General features: G+C 44.8%; 1 protein-coding gene across 2 annotated transcripts in view; it reads left to right on the top strand.

Moving 5' to 3' along the window:
• Positions 1–15444, top strand: part of dcun1d1 (DCN1, defective in cullin neddylation 1, domain containing 1 (S. cerevisiae)) — an 84023-nt gene that overhangs the window by 56242 nt on the left and 12337 nt on the right. For both annotated transcript variants that reach the window (XM_063045667.1, XM_063045666.1), the window contains exon 5: positions 13488–13570. In XM_063045667.1, coding sequence (XP_062901737.1) covers positions 13488–13570 — 83 coding nt within the window. The remainder of the gene's footprint in view (positions 1–13487; positions 13571–15444) is intronic.

Here is a 15444-nt window from a genome sequence, read left to right as displayed (position 1 = left end):
ACATATGTATTTGTATTTTGGTAGTTATGGTTGGTTACCTGACATGGCAATATTGGAAGGTAAATTAAATTAAGTTACTATTTTCTTTACTTTAACATTGTCCAGGACACAATTTAAAATTGGTTAATCAATGATATTTTGAAAATCAAATTTAGTGGTTTTTTGTTAAATTCTGGAACTTCTGCATGTAAGGTTAGATTTCACCAAAACATTGGCAACAGCTGCCACTTTTGTAAATTATACGAAATTTTATAAGATTACTGTATATTTTGAGTCCATATCAACATGAATAAAGCAGCATAAATTTATCACAGAACAAATCATATTGCAAAAACACCTCCCACCCATCACTTTTGGGCTGTTGTTCTTTGTATCATATTTATCAAGAATAGAATAATTTGAAAAAAATATATAAAATATTAATGCAAACAAGTGTGGGGTGCTGCACTTCAGAAGGATCTACCAGGGTAGCCTTACATAGAGAATGGTAGGGCACTGAGGAGTATGGTAGAAAAAGAGATCTGGGAATACAGGTCCGTAAGTGGTGTCACAGGTAGATGTGGTTGTAAAGAAAGCTTTTGGCACATTTGGCTTCATAAATCAATGTATTGAGTACAGGAGATGTGATGTTGAAATTGTATAAGACATTGGTGAGCCCTAATTTTGAGTGTTGTGTGCAGCTTTGGTCACCTACCTACAGGAAAGATGTAAACCAGGTTGAAAGAGTACAGAGAAAATTTACAAGGACGTTGCAAGAACTGGAGGTCCAGATTTATAAGGAAAGATTAAATAGGTTAGATAGATTAGGACTTTATTTGTTGAAACGTAGAAGACTGAGGGGAGATTTGACAGAGGTGTACAAAACTATGAGAGGTTAAATAGGGTAAATGCAAGCAGGCTTTTTCCACGGGTGAGACTACAACCAGATGTTATGAGCTAGGGCGAAAGGTGAAAAGTTTTAAGGGGAACATGAGGGGAAGTTTCTTCACTCAGAGGGTTGTGAGAGTTTGGAACGAACTGCCAGCACAAGTGGTACACACCAGCTCGCCAGCTCAGTTTCAGTGTGTAAGAGAAATTTGGCTTGGCATGGAGGACTGTGGTCCTGGTACATGACAATGGTTTGGCATGGACTAGAGGGCCAAAGGGCCTGTGCTGTACTTTTCTATGACTCTTAATATTGACTTTGGGTACTTTACCTGTAGCAGATATTGCCTCACTGAATATTACAGCAGTTTGGCATGTAGGAAATTGTGCATCCAGAACCAATTAACTTGTGGAGCAGAGAACTAGGCTTTACGCATTTTAGATTTCACTCATGGACATCTATTTAGGAGAAGGTCTTTCAACTAAATTGATAATTAGGATACACATCCCTTGTTAACTTCCTTCTGGACTTCAACAGAAGACTACCAGGGATCTATAAATATTTACTGAGCTCTTTTAATAGCAATATTAGTGAAGTACTCTTTTATCCTTTATCCATGTTGACATAATGGTAAATACCCAGAAATAGTAAGAATAGATTTGAAACTGATGTATGGCATTTTTGTTTTTGGAATTAGACTGCTCAAATGTGATATTCCAGACTCTTATCCAGCTGTTTCATTACCTCAGAGGTCATGTAAACTCAAGCTAGTGTAAACCCATCCTTCTAATCTATTTGCCCACAGTCTGAAAAATCTCCCCAAATATATCTGCACCCTATTTATTTCCATGTCTGCAGACAACACAGCAAATCTAAAGGAAGCTTGGCTGCCAGATAATGAGGAATAGGGAGGAGTGTGGAGGCAGACCCGCAGGACCTTCACAGGCAGCAGAATTCAAGAGGGGCAGAGCTAATTTTTCCAAGGTATAATCATAGCTTAACTAGCAAATATTTAAAAATAGAGTGATTACAATTTATGGCTCTACAAAATTGGCATGTGACATTAAATTAATTTGAGGTTTTTATTTTAATCCTCCTTGTGATCTTTGCACACAAAATTACTGCATTAATCAATTGACAGGGAAAGAGAAAATGTTGGAAATGTACCAAAAGCCCTTCAACTGTAAAGGGAAGAGGCACGTTAAAGATTTGTTTGAGGTAACCTTGTCACAACTGATTCAGATGAACACGTGGATTGCAAAACTGTTTGGATTTGATTTATAATTCTTCCACTTCCATCAACTGTGAGATTAAAGCTGTAATTAGTCATGTGCTAAAACTGCATACAAATAGTTAAAGATTCCTTTAAAAGGTTGAGTTTTCATAATTTCTTGATTTTAAAAAAAGAAAAAAATTGCTGCAGGAATACTAATGTACAAGTTGAAATGTCAGTTAGTCTGAATTTGAAAGAACTTTGATATATGACAACTTGGATTGAATGGTCTGTACAGGAGAAAAATGTTGTTTGATTGCAGAAGCAATGTGCACCAAACTTTATGCTCTGTAATAAGCATTTTGTCATTTCAGTGGCCTACACTTTTAATTCAAAATCCTAGACATAACATGGAAGTACGATAAAAATGTCCTATTTTGATTGGTTAGAGGAAAGAGATGGTAGTGCTTAAGTTTTTTTCCCTGGCAGGATGGTAAATATGGAATATACTTAAATCTCTGTTTTATCCAGTGATGGAAGGTTCACCAGGAGTAGGTGTTTACCAATTTGACTTAAACTTAGAATCTATTAAATTAAGTTTTTCTACAATTAAGATCCCTCATCTTTTTTACAGAAAAATCATGTGACTGTAAAATAAGCTTAAGTTAACATTGGCAATAATGCCAGTGTTCATGCAGTGTGACTGTTGTACACCCTCCACTAATGTGTTGTATTCGTAAACTGGTACGCTTTGAATGAAGGAATGTGATTATTTTCTTATGACTTCCAACTGAGTCAAATAGCATGGGGATAAAGTATCCCTTCAGTACAAGGATGAGGCAGTAACTGTAAACCTTTACGGTGAATTCGTAGCCTCTTGGGTGGCTAAAGAAAACCATTAGAATATCCTTCCTTCTATTCATGGGATGCATTCTATAGATTTTGCATTGTTTGATTTCATTGTAAGTGAAAAAGAAATGTGTACCTTTTTGGAGAACCCAGAACATTCTACCTTAGAGGCTGGCATTTTATGGAGGACTGAATATTCTGAAGACTGATGTTTACATTATTTATATTTTGCGGTTCAGATAAATAATGCTAAGGTGTATTGTTTTATTATCAAAATACAATGACATGATTAAGGTTCTAATATACAAATTGGTTAATGGTAAATTCTGATATTAATAGAACATAGAATAGTACAGCACAATACAGGCTCTTTGGCCCACAATGTTGTGCTGACCCTTAAACCCTGCCTCCCATATAAGCCCCTGACCTTAAATTCCTCCATATACTTGTCTAGTAGTCTCTTAAATTTCACTAGTGTATCTGCCTCCACCACTGACTCAGGCAGTGCATTCCACGCACAAACCACTCTCTGAATTAAAAAAAAACTATGTACTTCCCACCCCATACCTTAAAGCCATGTCCTCTTGTATTGAGCAGTGGTACCCTGGGGAAGAGGCGCTGGCTGTCCACTCTATTTATTCCTCTTAATATCTTGTATACCTCTATCGTGTCTCCTCTCATCCTTCTTCTCTCCAAATAGTAAAGCCCTAGCTCCCTTAATCTCTGATCATAATGCATACTCTGTAAACCAGGCAGCATCCTGGTAAATCTCCTCTGTACCCTTTCCAATGCTTCCACATCCTTATAGTGAGGCGACCAGAACTGAACACAGTACTCCAAATGTGGCCGAACCAGAGTTTTATAGAGCTGCATCATTACCTTGCGACTCTTAAACTTTTTCCCTTGACTTAGGAAAGCTAACACCCCATAAGCTTTCTTAACTACCTTATCTACCTGTGAGGCAACTTTCAGGGATCTGTGGACATGTACCCCCAGATCCCTCTGCTCCTCCATACTACCAAGTATCTTGCCATTTACTTTGTGATCTTGTAGCAGGGTGCTACACACAGCGCTAGAATAACCACACGGAGTCGATGAGTTGGAGTTGCGATGAAAGAGATTTATTCAAACTTCGCGGCCTGCTTTAAAGCCTTCCCGTTCCAGCCCTCCCTGGGGGCGGGACTGCTGTGGGGAATGCATATTCCCAGACCCTTCCCGCATGCGGGATTTTCCCCCTGCTGGTGAAGATGGCCTGGCGCCCTTTTTGGGGCCGGCCCTCTGCCTGCACGCGCTGTTGTGAGCCGGTCCGTGTGTGCTAGAAAGTGGGTCACCACATAACCCCCCTCCCCCCAGAACCGGTGATACATCCCCCAATGTCCACAGTCTGGATCGGCCTCTGTTAGGGAGGTCTGCCCCTGCACCGCGGTGCCTGAGCCTGGACTGGCTGTGCCAAGTCCACATGGGCCGGTTTGAGTCGGTCCACCGTGAAAACCTCCTCTCTCCCCCCAATGTCCAGCACGAATGTGGACCCGTTGTTCCTGATCACCTTAAACGGCCCCTCGTAGGGCCACTGTAGTGGTGCCCGGTGTCCGCCCCGTCGTACAAAAAGAAACTTACAGTTCTGCAGGTCTTTGGGTACGCAGGTCGGGCACTGTCTGTGCTGTGAAGTGGGTATGGGGGCCAGGTTACCGAGCCTCTCACGTAGTCTGTCCAGGACTGCTGCGGGTTCTTCCTCTTGCCCCCTTGAGGCTGGTATGAACTCTCCTGGGATGACCAGGGGTGCGCCGTACACCAACTCGGCCGACGAGGTGTGTAGATCCTCTTTGGGCGCCGTGCGGATTCCGAGCAGGACCCAGGGAAGCTCGTCCACCCAGTTAGGCCCTTCCAGGTGGGCCATGAGAGCCAATTTCAGGTGACAGTGGAAATGCTCCACTAGTCCGTTCGACTGTGGGTGGTAGGCAGTTGTGTGGTGTAGCTGCGATCCTAAAAGGCTGGCCATAGCCGACCACAGGCTGGAGGTGAACTGGGCTCCCCTGTCGGAGGTAATGTGGGCTGGTACCCCGAAGCGTGCTACCCAGGTTGCGATCAGTGCCCGGACGCAGGATTCGGAGGTGGTGTCGGTGAGCGGGACTGCCTCTGGCCATCTGGTAAAACGGTCTATCATAGTTGGGAGGTACCGCGCTCCTCGCGACACTGGCAGGGGCCCCACGATATCCACATGGATGTGGTCGAACCTCTGGCGGGTGGGTTCGAACCGCTGCGGTGGAGCCTTGGTGTGCCGCTGCACCTTGGCCATTTGGCACTGCATGCATGTTTTGGCCCATTCACTGACCTGTTTACGAAGCCCATGCCACACAAATCTCTTGGAGACCAGCCGGACGGTTGTCCTGATGGAGGGGTGCGCTAAGTTGTGAATGGATTCGAAAACCCGCCGGCGCCAGGCTGCTGGGACGACGGGGCGGGGTTGGCTGGTAGCTACGTCACATAGTAGGGTCCTCTCACCTGGACCTACAGGGAGGTCTTGGAGCTGTAAACTGGAGACTGCAGTCCTGTAACTGGGGATCTCAGCGTCTGCCTGCTGTGCCTCTACCAGCGCTGCATAGTCCACCCCCTGGGACAGGGCCTGTATGGTCAGTCTGGATAGTGCGTCCGCCACGACGTTGTCCTTTCCCGAGACATGCCGGATGTCTGTCGTGTACTCGGAGATATAGGACAGATGTCGCTGCTGGCGGGACGACCAGGGGTCGGACACCTTCATGAACGCAAAGGTAGGTGGTTTGTGGTCTGTGAACGCGGTGAAGGGCCTACCTTCTAAGAAGTACCTGAAATGCCGGATTGCCAGGTATAGTGCCAATAGCTCCCGGTCGAAAGCACTGTATTTGAGTTCAGGTGGTCGTAGGTGTTTGCTGAAGAACGCCAGGGGTTGCCAGCGACCCTCGATGAGTTGTTCCAGCACTCCACCGACCGCTGTGTTGGATGTGTCCACAGTGAGGGCAGTAGGAACGTCCGTTCTGGGGTGCACTAGAATCGCAGCGTTTGCCAAGGCTTCTTTGGTTTTAATGAAAGCGGCTGCGGCCTCTTCGTCCCAGGTAATGTCCTTGCCCTTACCCGACATTAGAGTGAACAGGGGGTGCATGATTCGGGCTGCTAAGGGGAGGAAACGGTGGTAGAAATTCACCATACCCACGAATTCCTGCAGGCCTTTGATTGTGTTGGGTCGGGGGAAGTTGCGGACCGTGTCTACTTTGGCGGGCAGTGGAGTTGCCCCGCCTTTAGTAATCCTGTGGCCCAGGAAGTCGCTGGTATCGAGTCCCAACTGGCATTTGGCTGGGTTGATTGTAAGGCTGAATTCACTCAGGCAGGAGTAGAGCTGGTGGAGGTGGGACAGATGCTCCTGCCGACTACTGCTGGCTATGAGGATGTTGTCCAAATAGATGAATGCAAAGTCCAGGTCGCGTCCCACCAAGTCCATTAACCGCTGGAAAGTCTGTGCGGCATTCTTTAGACCAAATGGCATTCGGAGGAATTCGAAAAGTCCGAACGGGGTGATGAATGCTGTTTTGGGGATGTCGTTCGGATGTACCGGGATTTGATGGTATCCCCGGACGAGGTCTACCTTGGAAGAGATCCTTGCGCCGTGTAGGTTTGCTGCAATGTCTTGAATGTGTGGCACAGGGTAGCGGTCTGGCGTTGTAGCCTTGTTCAGTCTGCGGTAGTCACCGCATGGTCTCCAGCCCCCCGTTGCCTTGGGCACCATGTGCAGGGGGGAGGCCCATGGGCTGTTGGACTGTTGTATGATCCCCAATTCCTCCATCTTCTTGAACTCCTCCTTCGCCAGTTGGAGCTTGTCCGGGGGAAGCCTTCGAGCGTGGGCGTGGAGGGGTGGTCCCTGGGTCGGGATGTGGTGCTGTCCTCCGTGTCTGGGCATGGATGCCGTGAACTGCGGTGCCAGAACTGATGGGAAATCTGCCAGGACCCTGGTGAATTCGTCGGACAGCGTGATGGAGTCCAGGTGTGGGGCTGGCAACTTCACTTCACCCAGGGAGAACGTTTGAAAAGTCTTAGCGTGGACTAGTCACTTCCCTTGCAGGTTGACCAGCAGGCTGTTGACTCGCAGAAAATCCGCCCCCAGGAGTGGTTGGGCCACGGCGGCCAGTGTGAAGTCCCACGTGAAGCGGCTGGAGCTGAACTGTAGCCGCACCGTGCGGGTGCCATAGGTTCGTATTGTGCTGCCATTAGCGGCCCTCAGGGTGGGTCCCGGTTCTCTGTTGCAGGTGTCGTAACTCATTGGAGGTAAAATGCTGATCTCCGCTCCGGTGTCGACCAAAAATCGGCGTCCCGATTGCTTGTCCCAGACGTACAGGAGGCTGTCCTGATGGCCAGCCGCTGTAGCGATCGGCGGCAGCTGGGCCTTGGCGTTTCCCGGGAATTTGCATGGTGGTCTACAGCGGCGGGCCTCTGTGCCCCACTGCTGGTGGTAGAAGCACCATTGTTCGTTGGGCTCTGCTGCCGGGTCTGGTCTGTCGTTGGGCACGCGGCTTGGTGATCTGTGCGACGGACGCCCCTCTCTCCTTCTTGGCATTCCACAACACATCTGCTGGGGCCGCCACCTCCCGGGGGTCGCTGAAATCTCTGTCGGACAGCAGCAGGCATGTGTCCTCGGGCAGTTGCTCGAGGAACGCCTGCTCAAACATGAGGCAGGGTTTGTGTCCTTCAGCTAGGGCCAGCATTTCGTTCATTAATGTCGATGGCGGCCTGTCTCCGAAACCATCCAGGTGCATTAAGCGGCGTGCTCGTTCGCGCCGTGAGAGTCCAAAAGTCCTTATGAGCAGGGCTTTGAATGCTGTGTATTTACTGTTCTCCGGGGGCGACTGTATAAAATCCTTAACTTGTGCAGCAGGCTCTTGGTCGGGAGAGCTCAGCACGTAGTAGTAGCGAGTGGACTCCGAGGTTATCTGCCGAATGTGGAATTGTGCTTCTGCCTGTTCCAACCACAGACGGAGTCTCAGCGGCCAAAAGCTTGGCAGTTGTAAGGAAACTGCGTGAACAGATGTGGCGTCGGTCATCTCTGGCCCAAATATCGTTTGGGCCGTCGGGGTCACCAAATGTAGCGGAGTGCTACACACAGCGCTAGAATAACCACACGGAGTCGGTGAGTTGGAGTTGCGATGAAAGATTTATTCAAACTTCGCGGCCTGCTTTAAAGCCTTCCCGTTCCCACCCTCCCTGGGCGGGACTACTGTGGGGAATGCATATTCGCAGACCCTTTCCGTGTGCGGGATTTCCCCCTGCTGGTGAAGATGGCCTGGCGCCCTTTTTGGGGCCGGCCCTCTGCCTGCACGCGCTGTTGTGAGCCGGTTCGTGTGTGCTAGAAAGTGGGTCGCCACACTCTGCCTTGGAGTTTGTCCTTCCAAAGTGTACCACCTCACACTTCTCCGGGTTGAACTCCATCTTCCACTTCTCAGCCCACTTCTGCATCCTATCATTGTCTCTCTGTGATCTTTGACAATCCTCTACAAAACCACCAACTTTTGTGTCATCTGCAAACATGCCACCCACCCTTCTACCCCCACATCCAGGTCATTAATAAAAATCACGAAAAGTAGAGGTCCTAGAACCGATCCTTGTGGGACACCACTTGTCACAACCCTCCAGTCCGAATGTACTCCCTCCACCATGACCCTCTGCTTTCTGCAGGCAAGCCAATTCTGAATCCACCTGGCCAAACTTCCCTGGATCCCATGCCTTCTGACTTTCTGAATAAGCCTACCGTTTGGAACCTTGTCAAATGCCTTACTAAAATCCATATAGATCACATCCACTGCACTACCCTCATCTATGTGCCCGGTCACCACCTCAAAGAACTCTATCAGTCTTGTTAGACACAATCTGCCCTTCACAAAACCATGCTGACTGTCCCTGATCAGACCATGATTCTCTAAATGCCCATAGATCCTATCTCTAAGAATCTTTTCCAACAGCTTTCCCACCACAGACTTAAGGCTCACTGGTCTATTATTACCCAGACTATCCCTACTACCTTTTTTGAACAAGGGGCAGCATTTGCCTCCCTCCAATCTTCCGGTCCCATTCCCGTGGACAATGAGGACATACAGATCTTGGCCAGAGGCTCAGCAATCTCTTCCCTCGCCTCGTGGAGCAGCCTGGGGAATATTCCATCAGGCCCCGGGGACTTATCTGTCCTAATGTATTTTAATAACTCCAACACCACCTCTCCCTTAATATCAACATGCTCCAGAACATCAACGTCACTCATATTGTCCTCACCATCATCAAGTTCCCTCTCATTGGTGAATACTGAAGAGAAGTATTCATTGAGGACCTCACTCACTTCCACAGCCTCCAGGCACATCTTCCCACCTTTATCTCTAATCGGTCCTACCTTCACTCCTGTCATCCTTTTGTTCTTCACATAATTGAGTAATGCCTTGGGGTTTTCCTTTACGCTACTCGCCAAGCCTTCTGATGCCCCCTTCTTGCTCTCCTCAGCCCCTTCTTAAGCTCTTTTCTTGATACCCTATATTCTTCTATAGACCCATCTGATCCTTGCTTCCTAAACCTCATGTATGCTGCCTTCTTCTACCTGACTAGATTTTCCACCTCACTTGTCACCCATGGTTCCTTCTCCCTACCATTCTTTATCTTCCTCACTGGGACAAATTTATCCCTAACATCCTGCAAGAGATCCCTAAACATCGACCACATGCCCATAGTACATTTCCCTGCAAAAACATCATCCCAATCCACACCTGCAAGTTCTAGCCTTATGATGTCATAATTTTCCCTTACCCAATTAAAAATTTTCCTGTCCTCTCTGATTCTATCCTTTTCCGTGATAATGCTAAAGGCCAGGGAGCGGTGGTCACTGTCCCCCAGATGCTCACCCACTGAGAGATCTCTGACCTGACCTGGTTCGTTACCTAATACTAGATCTAGTATGGCATTCCCCCTAGTTGGCCTGTCAACATACTATGACAAGAATCCATCCTGGACACACTTAAACTCTGCCCTGTCTAAACTATTGGAACTATTCAGGTGCCAATCAATATTAGGGAAGTTAGTCACCCACGATAACAACCCTGTATTTTTGCACCTTTCCAAAATCTGCCTCCCAATCTGCTCCTCGGTATCTCTGCTGCTACCAGAGGGCCTATAGAATACTCCCAATAGAGTAACTGCTCCCTTCCTGTTCCTCACTTCCACCCATACTGACTCAAAAGAGGATCTTGCTACATTACCCATCCTTTCTGTAGCTGTAATAGTACCCCTGACCAGTAATGCCATCCCTTCTCCCCTCCCTCCCCAATCCTTTCAAAGCACTGAATTCCAGGAATATACTGAGAATCCATTCCTGCCCTGGCGCCAGCCAAGTCTCTGTAGTGGCCACTACATCATAATTCCGTGTATGTATCCAGGCTCTCAGTTCATCACCTTTGTTCCTGATGCTTCTTGTATTGAAGTACATGCACTTTAGCCCTTCTACCTTACTACCTTTACACTCTTTATTCTGCTTCTCTTTCCTCAGAGCCTCTTTATACGTTAGATCTGGTGTTACTCCATGCACTTCTTCCACTGCTCTATCGCTCCGGGTCCCGTCCCCCTTGCAAATTAGTTTAAACCCTCCCGAACCATGCTAGCAAACCTACCTGCAAGGATATTGCTCCCCCTCGAGTTTCGGTACAACCCATCCAATCTGTATAGGTCCCACCTTCCCCAGAAAAGATCCCAATGATCCAAAAATCTAAAACTCTGCCCCCTGCACCAACTCCTCAGCCACACATTTAACTGCCATCTCCTCCAATTCTTACCATCACTATCACGTAGCACTGGCAGCAATCCTAAGAACGCCACTCTTGAGGTCCTGTTTTTCTGCCTTCCTGGGAGGCAACAAACCATGCAGGTGTCCTTCTCACGTCCACAAAATCTCCTGTCTGCTCCCCTGACTATAAAGTCCCCAATGATGACAGCTCTCTTCTCCGTCCCACCCTTCTGCACCACAGGGTCAGGCTCAGTGCCAGAGGCCCTGTCACCATGGCTCACCCCAGTCGGTCGTCCCCGCCAACAGTATCCAGGATGGTATACTTACTATTCAGGGGAATGGCTACAGGGGTGCTCTGCACTACCTGTCTACTCACCTTCGCTTTCCCCCCTCTGACTGTCACCCAACGATCTGCTTCCAGCAGCCTAGGTGTGACTACCTCCCTGTAGCTCTCATCTATGACTGCCTCATTCTCCCTTATGAGTCGAAGGTCATCCAGCTGCTGCTCCAGATTCCTTACACGGTCTTCCATATCGTTCAGCCATATGCACTTCTGGCAGATGTGACTGTGGGAGAGGGGCGTTCCTCCAAGACTGCCACATCTCACATGAGAGGCACATCACCATCTCAGGAGGCATTGTAAAGCTTAACTGGGAGCAAGCTCATCTTCCGCCTCTTCTTGTCAAAGCCTCTTGAGTCAAAGCTCCACTCCTTCACTGGCTCACTCACTTACTGACCGCTCCACTTGAGATACCTGTCTATTTATTTAGTTGAGCTTTTCAAACTGCTTGGTCACCTGACCTCGATTGCCCAGTCAGCTGCTTTCTGCTCATACTGAGCTATTCAAATCTTGATTGACTTGATTGCATAGTCCAACTGCCAAAATTGCCAGAATCTCTTGAGTCAAAGCCTCAAAGCTCCAGTCCTTCACTGGCCCACTCACTCACTGACAACTTCCCAGAAAAAATGAACCTAATGGACAATTTTGCCATGAATTAACAATAAAATAAGATTGAAGAATTGAGTTAGACTGATAACATACAGTTTCTAGCAGCTTAACGTTATAGTCCAAAACAATTTGCAAACTTAGTGCCTGGGTTGCAAAGAATAATTATGACCTGAAGTAAGTTGAAGACTTGGATGTGATGTAGAAAAAGTAGCGGGAAATGTAAATTAAATGTGGCCTGAATATGTGAATGCTCAATATACCAACATGTGTTTAGAACCTTAATCATGTCAAAAAGGATCTAGTGCTTTTTCGGTGTATATGACGAATAAACTCTCTAGGGCTTCCAGTTGGGTACAGGTATCGATTGTAACCGTTTTGATGATAAGCTGCCATCTTCATCAGGGATGATCCCTAGGCATGTCTAGTCCGGTGGTATTTATAGCCCTGTTATCTGGCCCTCCTCATTGGTTTAGTCCTCATCCAATTAGGTTTCTGCTGCCCCACCTTGTTTACAATCAAATTCCAGTTCTGACTTGGAGCAAGACCTTTGTCTCGGTTGAAATTCATTTCCTCTGGTATATTTTAATGGCTTCCTTCAGGCAGCCCAAAAAGTCATTGGCACCGTGCAGTAATATTGTGCCGTCAAAGTTAATCCTGTGGCCATTCCAAATGCAATGTTCTGCTACTGCTGATTTCTCCGGGTAACCCAAATGGATACACACCTGTATTCCAAACTTTCCTGTAAGACCAGAGGTAAAAAGGTCTTGCACTAAGTAAGAACTGGAGTTCGATAGTATAGCAGAAACCTGATTGGATGAGGACTAACCAGTCAGGAGGGATAGACAATGGGGATATAAATACCACAGGACTAGACATGCCCAGGCATTATCCCTGACAAAGATTTTGTCCTCGAAACATTGTTTAAAATTGATACCTGTACCTGACTGAAAGCTTCAGAAGAGTTTATTCTTTAAACTTGTCATTGTATTTTGGTAACAAAACTTCCAGTTAGTGTAAAAGATAAGAGAGTACTTGTATTAAGCAGCTGCTTCATCTCAAAAGATTTTCATAGAGAGGGGATGTAGTTATGAGTTGGAAAACAAAAGCCAATCTCTTATTTAATTGTTGATGTTAATAAAGCAACATGGTAAAATTAAACACAAATAGAACTTTCAAGTACATAGCCATAAAGGCAGAGACTAGATCGCTATTGAAACTTTCCTCTTTCTGCTAATGAACATTTTCAGTGGTTAATATTCAATTTTATTCAGCCATTTCCATTTGATTTTATGATAATTGATGTTTTGACATTTGGTGTAATGTGTCTTCACTCACCCATGCCTCTTTGGTTTGGGTTGTGTAGTATTAGGTTCATACTGAATTGCTTTGTATTTTTTATTCTGAAAGAAAATGTATATTTAAAAAAATCAAGCATCTCCCTTCATAACATTGAGGTTAAAGGGGCCATCAAGTCATGTGTGATCTCTTGCAAAATACTTGGCTTTAATCAAATACTTAATGAAAACAGTATTACCTGTGTGTCTGTGGGGCAGGTTGGGGTTTTAGCCACCATTATTACATTTTAAAATAACTTGCTATATCTGCAGGCATTTTTCCACTGATCGGAATGTTGAGACGACTGCTTCAGATTCTCCTATTTTTCTATCCCTTCTGATAAACTATAATTATAATAACTGCACCAAATTAAGGAAAATGTGTACAAGAATGAAAATAAAATAGCTGTAACACAATGTACAACTTTCAACTTTGGGTGTGATTATTTAAAATTTCCAGTAGCTACTGAAGATGTATTGAATATTTTATTTTCCAGATTTAGAAATGGCAATTGCTTACTGGAATTTAGTACTTGCTGGGCGATTCAAATTCTTAGATCTATGGAATAAATTTTTATTGGTAAGTACAAGTATCTATGTTTCCAGCCTGATTCTGATTTGTTTGTATTTGAAAGTTGATGTTTCTCTGGGAAAATACTGAAGAAGTTAAATGTAGTTTATGTGGTGTAGCTATCAGGCTGCAGTCAAAATACCAGAGCTCAGTTGTCTCATTTGTGCCTTTTCTGGCTCTCTAAAAGTTATCTAATTTTAACAATTCCCCTACCTACTGCATTTAAGTTCTTCCTTTTTAAAACATTTATTCGCTTCCCTTGGTCAGTAATTATTGATTTTGCTTACTTATTCATTAGTTTTTTAATGTCCTAAAGATGCTCTGTGTTAATAGAATTTGGTCTAACTTTGCCCTATATTTATGAGTTTAAAATTCTTTATTTTGCTTATTGACACACTGACTAGTAGGAGAATCGTTGTTTTACTTGTTTAAAAAAAAGTCCTTATCCTACATGATATCCCTTTGTGTATAATTTAATTTCTTAACCCTTGCCTACCCTCATTTAGTAATTTTATGTCGTGTTGAATATAATATCTCATTTTGTACATGGAAGCCAATTATGCTGACCATTTTAATCTCATATCTCCTGAGTATTTCCTACTCTTATGTCAAAACCTGCTGGATAAGTAACTAAATTACTGAAAATTACCCCTAGTGAAGGTGGTGATAGGAGATGTAGAAGCAGATTTAAGAAACCTGAAGGAACTGCACCTGTTGCGTACTACTGCCTTGTGTGAAAGGACAAGCAGCTCAGTGTGGGCCCCTGGTGTTAAATCCAAATGGGCATGAGATACGATTGTTAAATGAAGCAGCAAACCAGAAGATTAGAAGCAGTTTAGATTTCAGCAAAGGAGGGTTTAAACCAAAAAAAAACTAGCACAAATTAGAATGAAAGTAAACTTGCGGGGAATTTAAAAGTGCATCATAAAAGCTTCTATAAATGTATGGGAAGATAACAATTAGTAAAGACAAGTGCAGCTTCCCTGCAGTCAGAAGTGGGAGAAAATTTCTATCCAGTTCTGTGAAGACAGAACCAAACGAACCTACCAGAATGATAGAGAACAAAAAGTCCAATGAGCCAAGGAACTAACAGAAGTTAGTATTAGAAAGAAAATAGTGCTGAGAAAATTGGTCCCTGAAGGCAATAAATCCCAGAGCTAAATAATTTGCATGCTAGAGCACTGAAGGAGGCAGCCATATTCATAGTGTTTGCATTTGTTACTATTTTTCAACTGCTATAGATAATGCTATTGTTCTTGCAGATTGATGTTTAGTGAAACAATCTTGCCATTTAAAAGTGAGAATTTTTTTAGATATCTACAAGTTAGAGACTTTCTAAGATCTCAATTATGCACATTTCCTATATGTATTTCCTCGGATAAGAACTTACTAGACTAGGTGTAATTTTTAATTGGACACCTTTTTATAATGGTTCAATATCTAATACTTATGGTATGATACTGGAGACGAGGAAAGTTCCTTTTGACAAAATTAAGAATCTCTGGGAACAAGACCTACAGATATCAATATCTGAGGAAACCTGGAATGAAATTTTTAAACTGGTTAATAAGTCATTGCTATGTACTCGCCATTCCTTCATACAATTTAAGGTGGTACGTAGAGTCCATATGACTAAAGATAAGCTATCTTGTTTTTATTCGGATATATCTCCCTACTGTGACAGATGTAATAATGGAGAAGCTTCATTAATTCATGTGTTTTGGACTTGTCCATGTCTTGAAAAATATTGGAAGGAAGTTTTCAAACTTTTTCTTTACTTTTCAAAGTCAATTTAAAGCCTAATTCTCTGACGGCCCTATTCGGTATTGTTGCAGGACAAGGTATCAAGTTGAAGACATCAGATTTACATATTTTAGCCTTTA

The sequence above is a fragment of the Mobula hypostoma genome, chromosome 4 (genome assembly GCF_963921235.1).
Source record: "Mobula hypostoma chromosome 4, sMobHyp1.1, whole genome shotgun sequence".
NCBI classification, from domain to species: domain Eukaryota; kingdom Metazoa; phylum Chordata; class Chondrichthyes; order Myliobatiformes; family Myliobatidae; genus Mobula; species Mobula hypostoma.
This window is presented reverse-complemented; position numbering and strand designations above follow the sequence as displayed.